A 7,782-nucleotide genomic window follows, 5' to 3' on the forward strand; every position below is an offset into this window, starting at 1 on the left:
GTAGGATCAAATACAACTTTCTTTTTATTTCTTTTTGCTCTTCTTGCTTTTCTTTGTCTTCTTATAGGTTGTTCAACCTCATCTTCCTCATTAACATCTTCATCAGTATCTATTTCAAAACTAACAGCTTCATCTGAATCAAAGTAAGGCTCATCTCCAACTATCTTACCCTCTAAAGTAGTTTATTTCTTGGATAAATATTCATCATATCCCAAATCAACTCCTTTTTTTTCTAAATCAACTCCTTCAGATCTAAGGCCCTTGTCTTTTCTCTTTTTCATTTTAGCAACCCTTTTCTCTTTCCAAAGATTTATAACCTCCTCATGAACATCACTACCATACTCATCTTCTCCTTCATCAGGCAAATCAGCATTGTCTGAATCATCACTTGCTTCTGTTTCACTTTCCCAATCAGACCCAACTTTTGGAATATCAAATGCAGCAGCAGCAGAAGAAGTACCACCCATGTCTTCTCCAACACTAACAGAAGCCCTACCCAAGTCCTCACCAACACTAGCAGAAGCCCTACCCAAGTCCTCTCCAACACTAGCAGAAGCCCTACCGGGGGCCACAACAGCTTCTTCAACTAAATGAGTCACATAAAGTTCAACAATATCTCCATTTTTTAACTGAGGTACAATACCCATAATATCCCTATCACTTTTAACTGCAACAACATGTCGACATTTAGGTGGTTTAATATAAACAACACAAGCATAACAGTTATAGCCAATTTCTTTAACTATATCAACAATTTCAAAGTAGGAAAATTTATCAACATCTACACCAAAACAACCAGTGACAATACCTCCTTCATACTTAATACGAGGTTTTTGTTGTAGTTTTCCACCATGTTGAAACCTTAAGCTGACGTACACATCCATAGTCAAACTGAAAATATCAAAAAAAAATTAAGCTTTACGAAAACCCTACAGTCAAATGCTACAATCATCTAAACGAAGATTACTAACCTGGTAACTTTGTTTCTTCACGCAAATCCTAAACTCAGCAAATCCTTCACGCTAACGAAAGAAGAACCTTCAGATTAGGTCTTGTAGATTTGAGAAAATGAGAATCGGGCTTAGAGATTTAGAGATATTTATTTAGAAATGGTTCGGTTCTATTTTGGGAATGTATGGGTTATATAAAACGGGTAAGATATTTTTTAAACACTTAGCGACGTGTAGTTGAAAATAATTCACATCAAATATGTTAAAAGGGGTATGTAAACACCCGTGTAGTTTAAATACTAAAGTAAATTCTCGTGCCAAGTTCGAAAGGTTTTTATGTATTTTCCCTAATAATAATAAGATTTTATTAAAAGTGAGAACATGACCAACCAAAGATATGTACATACACTGTTAAACATACAGCTCACTGCCACTCAATTATTTGTCCTGTAAACATAGAAACATTCGTAGTATTCTACATATCATAACATTGGTACTTTTCACTGTTTTGTCCTAACTTGATATGTTCTATTATAATCTCATTTATTTCTCTTGTATATAATTTAATTTAAGTGGCTCATCAATTTGATAATGACCTTCACGTACCTAATTATTTCTTCTGTGAGTTCACCCATCATGTTTCCTCTTCTTTTTTTCATCAGAAAATTCACATAAATAAAAAATAAGGCAGTGCCATTATCAGTCAGCCATTGGGTTCCATTATATGAAAAAGGATATTCCGTTTTTCTGGCATGAAATTAGTGTACTAAATACATTTTCATTTCAATTATAAGACTTTTATTTATTTATTTACTGATAATGACAAATACCTAATAATGACAAAATAAAATGGATTAAAAAAATTAAGAACCCACGTCACCCCATCTTCTTATTTGCTTCTTACATATATAATATACAAATACAAAATTTGACTCTGGTGTAAACACATGTTCAATTATGTATTAGGGCCCACGGTGTGGTTCACGCGCATTATTAAACTAGGATTAAAATATTGAAAATTGAGATTATTTACATGGTAATTAATGATTAGAAAATTACTATAGATGTTGAAAAATCAACTGTCTTAATTAGAGGTGTCAAAAATGAGTTGATCCGCCTAATCCGCTCAAAATTTTAAGGATTGAGCTCAAGATAATTTGAATTGGATTCAATCTCAACTAATTCAAGTCTTAACCTATTTTAAGAGAATCATCAATTGAGCTCAATTTAATCTCTCATTTCAATATGCTTCAAGACTCTTTATTATGTATGTTCTATAATGAAGGTATGAATTACTATCTATTTTATATCTTTTAGGATCTATCTATCCATTTGTAACTTCTTTTTTAATATTTTCTCAAGTTGATATTCTAATTTTGGTTATAAAACTTAAGCCAATTTGAGCCCAAAGTAAACTTGGGCGGTCAGGACCCAACTCAATTTCTATTTCAATCCATTTTACTATCTCTAATTTCAATTCAATCTGTCCATTTGACACCTCTAGTCTTAATTATTCAATGTTCAGATTTAGAGATAACATCTTAATTATTAAGATATGCATTCAGATTCAGACATATTAATTTTAATAAAAATAAATGATGCTTTAATTTAACATTCAATCAATTAACATGTGTGATTTTGCTCATAAGAAATGTGTTATATTTGAACTATTTTTAGAAGTATGTTATTCTGGAATATGAAGCAATAATATCGACTTACATAATATGTGGGTAACAAGATGATGGAACAGTTGTGAAAATTTGTGATTATTTCACAAGTAGAATGACCAGAAGTTTGTATTTCAAATATATTGAAGGTTAAATGTATTAAAAAGAGATACCATAAAGATTAAAATTATAATTTAATATTATTTGAGGGATAAAAAAATGGCATTAACCCATTTAATAATTTAATTTCTATATTGTTAGTTCACACATTCTTATTACATATCATATCTCGTATAAATTAGAGTTAATTATACTATACATGCCTACAATATGACTTAATTTTGAATATACTTTATGTATTTTAAAATCAAATACTTATACTTTCTCTAAGGCATATTCTTAAATATAATAAGTACATCAAAGTATCTATTACTAATATACAAGTGGCAATAAGCACACAACTGGGCGTCAACATTATAAGTGGCAATAAGCACACAACTGGACGTCAACATGTATGTTTCACCGCAAATTTAGCTACTTAGTTGTTGGTTGGAGCTTATAATGTCAAAGGTCTCAGGTTCAAACCTTACTACTAGCAACATTAGTTTATTTCATTGTTCATTTTGCTCCTATGTTGTTTTATCAATTAATTTTTATCAAGTTTATGGCATTTTTCTTCTGTATTTTTATATAATTAATTTAGCCATACATTTCGCAAAAAATATTTAGAATTTGAATGTTTTTTAAAAAAATTAGTTAAATTATTTAATTTGATTAATTTTTAAATTTAAGCTATGTAAAAAGTGAAAGCACAATAATTAACAACCTAAAATATTTGTAAAACATATTAAAATGTGATTAACTGTCGAAATTTCACATGTGCCACATAGATTGGGACAACATGAGTAACAATTATTATTTGAAAATTACATTAAGAAATTACTAAAACTCTTGAATCGAAATAAATAGAAAGTACTTATATCACTTTTCTAAATATCTTAAATTTATGTTATTTTATTTTCATTAAGATTAAAACGTTTGAATTTTAATACACATATAAATGATTAAGACATTATCTCTAAAATTGAACATTGAATGATTAAAACTATTTATTTTTCAACATTTGAATGTGTGTAATGTATTTATTTATTATTTATAATTATAATAAATATACAATTTAAATAAAATAATAATTAAATACTAGAAAAATAGAAATTCAATAAAAACAAGTTTATTATTTGATAAAAAAAATCATAAGATAAAATTTAAACAATATACTAATAATTAAATATTATATTAATAATATCTTTGAGAAAATATTAATTTAATCACTAAGCTAATAAACATAAAATATATCAGTTATTATAAACTTAATGTATCTAAATTATATCAAATGAATGAATCATCTATAATCAAGCCATAGGCATTGCTGCATCAAATGAGTAAAAAGAGCGTCAAGTATGCGTCAGTCGTTGTTTAAGCATTTAATAGTTTAATAAATAGCACTCAATGATTTAAAGACTTTTAAGTTTAGATGACAAAATCAGACACTTTAAGACTCATTCAATGGTAGTAAGAAGTTGTCACTTATTTTTAAAATAAAATTTTATTTTTATTTGTTATTTTTGAAATATCAATAAAAGATAATTATTTATTAAATACTTATTTTCTAAAATATTTTTTAAGATTTAATACTAAACATCATTTAATAAGGATAGTTTAATAAAATACATATATTGATAATTATTTTCTTAATATGAGTGTCAAGTCAAATAGTGAGAAATAAAAATGAACGAAAGAGTAATAAACAAATGTACTTAATGGACTGCCATCTAAATAATTAAGATTTAGACTTTCGTTAACGGCAAATAAATAAGATCTTAATTAGATGAGGCTCTATTGTATAGAATACTCATTAAGGAAAATAATTGTATTTGCTCATGTATTCTTAGGTTAAACAAATTATATATATATACTATTCAAGAATCAACAAGAAGGTGATAAGACCCTTGCAGAGTTTTCCAACAGCACAAAGCTTGGGAAGCTCGGATCCAATCAAGATCCGAACAACAATGAGCACTCCTCCACAAAGCAAAGTAGATCAGAACTTTATAACATAAAACATGAAACTATACAAGTATAGACAAAATCAAACAGACCCACAAGCCAGAATTCTCCAAAAAGGCCAAAAAGATTAAAACTTTCCATATGAATAAACAGATCAACAATTGATCTTCTTACCAATAGATGAAGGTTGAGAAAAGAAATATGTGGAAAAAAGTTAGAGAGAAAAGAGAGTGTGTTGTAAGAAAATTGATTTACGTCTGAAATGATAAAGGGATTTTTGCTTGATCATACAACTTATGTGAGAATAAATAAATCCATGTGACTGTTATGTAGGATAATAATAAGGGTGAAAACATGGGAATTAACTGGTCAAGGATAAATAGAAGTCCAAAGTTGAATGGTAACAATAAATATATTAAAAGAATATGACGAGGATATATATAATTCTTTAAAAAATACATTAAAAAAATATGACCTTTTTCCGTACTTATTATATAAGAGATTGAATTAATTTTATTTTTTTTAAAACAAAAGTAAGAATGACAATATTATATTTAAAGAAATTCAAAAAATTAATTAATTTGAAAACTTAGTTAAGAAGATACAAAGTGTGAATATATGAAGAAAAATATGGTCTGTGCAATTTTTGGGAAGTTAACGTAAAAGTTAAAAGCTCTGAACTGTTATTCGTACAAATTTTTGGATCCTTTTCATCTTGGCCAAAACATTATGATTGTGACTTTTACATCCATTCTAATTTTTGAAGGTGGACGAATTCAATTTGTCCACTACATTCACAAGTACAAAAATACTCATCATATTATCGATATGAGATTTCATTAAATATATTATTATTATAAATTATTCGTGAGATTATATTGAATATATTATAAATTATGTTAAAAGATTGCAGGCTAAAATGGTCACCAGTGTTAAATTTTTGTTCTTCTTTAAATGGTCATTACGTTTTCACTAATCATTCCTCAATTTAAGTGACTTAAAGTTAATTATACGTTTGATAAGTAAATTGCCAATAATTCATTGAATTATTATAGAGAGTAGTAAACATAATAATAGAAGTACAACACATTAATTTGGTTCCCTAATAATTTTTCAGTAAATCATTAATTCATAAAAATTAGGCCAAATGTACTTTTCAGCTACCAGAAATTGGTTCTTCCCCTTGATAAACAAATCTACTTATCTCCGGTTTGAATTTCTTCTTCCAAATTTCACCATCACTCTCCTTTTTCTCAATTTCAACTATTACCAGTTCTTCAGTTAACCGGTTAACCACCACCATTACCACAAAATTACCATTCTGCCCCTCCACCTTCACAGTGGCGCCACTCCTCTGTACCACCGTCATCCCCTCCGCCTCCGCCACCTCCTCAATTTTCCCGATTATCTTCTCCGGCGTCTCCCTCGATACGAATCGTTCCTTAATAATGAATCCACTATTGCCTTTAAGTAAACTGGAGAAATTAAAACCAGATGAATACGAGATAATATCAAATGCGTTAAGGAATTCTCCGGTGGAACCTGGACCCGACCAAGATTTGAATTCGAATGGGTGATGATCTGATTTCACCTCTTGATACCCTTTTTGAAACCACGGGTCATTCTTAATCTCCTCAATGGTGATACGAGTAACCGGGTTGATATCAAGCAATCGGGTCAACAACCTCTTCAGCTCCGGCGAGGTCCATTTCGGGCAACGAAATTCGCCTTTGTAAATTTTCCGATACATGGTCATTAAATTTGTATCATTGAAAGGTAAATACCCAGCATTGAACACAAAGAGAATAATACCACATGACCATATATCCACCTTAGCACCATCATAACCTTTCTTCGCCAAAATCTCCGGTGCCACATAAGCAGGGGTACCACAAAGTGTATGTAGCAAACCGTCCGGTCGGATCTGATCCCTGACAGCGCTTAACCCAAAATCGGTAACTTTCAGGTCCCAATTTTCGTCGAGTAATAAATTCTCCGGTTTCAAATCACGGTGGTAGACCCCGCGAGAGTGACAGTATCCAACGGCAGAGATTAACTGCTGGAAATATCGACGGCTGAGATCTTCGCTAAATCGGCCGTTAGCTATTTTAGCAAAGAGTTCACCTCCTTTAGCGAATTCCAGGACGAAGTAGATTTTCTTCTTAGTAGCAAGAATTTCATGTTGGCGCACGATATGGGGATGACGCAACCGGCGCATGATAGAGATTTCTCTCTTGACGTGCCCCGTTAGCCCACCTTTGAGTATTTTCTGTTTGCTGACGACTTTAATCGCCACACTCTGTGCCGTCCTGAAGTCTCTGGCATGATACACTTTACCAAAAGCACCACAACCCAGGAGTTTTCCCAGCTCATATTTGTCGAAAAGGTTTGAATTAACGTCGTCTTCCGGCGGAGGTAATTCAGCCGGAGTTAATTCAGCGTAGATCGCCGCAGCAGCGGATAGTAAAGATTGACTGCCTTCATAGTTATTATGTATGATCTCTGGCATAACTATATCCACAAACCGGTAAACTAGTAACCCCTTTGTGAATTTTCTCTACCCTTTGCATTAAAACACCGAGCAAATCAAATTTGCTCGATATTGGAAATTTTGATACTTCAATCTTACCGGTATCCGTCTTCGTCAATCAGTGAGGATTGAGAGGAATTTGCAGAAAAAATGGGTAAATCGCTAGAAGTGTAGAGAATGGCTATGGTAGTTGAAGAATTTTGAGTGCAAAACAAAGAAGATGTATTTGATTTTTTGTTAAAGCAAAAGGACAGAGAGAAGAGATATAAAGAAAAAAAATTATGGTATATGGAGAAAATATGATAGCATTTGTACAGGTATTTATTGTTGAAGGAATATTGCCGTCTCTCACTTAAACGAGAAAGATGGTCCCACACGTCGTCGTACGGTTGTTTGTTTTCCCACTTCTTTTTTCCAATTTCTTTTTCTCTGTCCTTTTTTTTTAGACCATACTGAGTTTAGGGCATCTTCAAGGTATCTTTGGCATATTCTCTATTTTACTTGTCAAATATAGAATATATTTAGCTACAATTAACTTTAATTCAATTATCTATTTTACCCTCTAGAA

General features: G+C 30.9%; 1 protein-coding gene across 1 annotated transcript; it reads right to left on the bottom strand.

Annotated features, from left to right (window-relative positions):
• Positions 1-5,703: 5,703 nt before the first annotated feature.
• On the bottom strand, positions 5,704-7,508 carry LOC102598999 (CBL-interacting serine/threonine-protein kinase 14-like). The gene has a single exon (XM_006360549.2). The coding sequence runs from the start codon at positions 7,191-7,193 to the stop codon at positions 5,841-5,843; it is 1,353 nt and encodes a 450-aa protein (XP_006360611.1). The 5' UTR covers positions 7,194-7,508; the 3' UTR covers positions 5,704-5,840.
• Positions 7,509-7,782: the final 274 nt, after the last annotated feature.

Source organism: Solanum tuberosum, unplaced genomic scaffold, assembly GCF_000226075.1.
Source record: "Solanum tuberosum cultivar DM 1-3 516 R44 unplaced genomic scaffold, SolTub_3.0 scf00329, whole genome shotgun sequence".
NCBI lineage: Eukaryota > Viridiplantae > Streptophyta > Magnoliopsida > Solanales > Solanaceae > Solanum > Solanum tuberosum.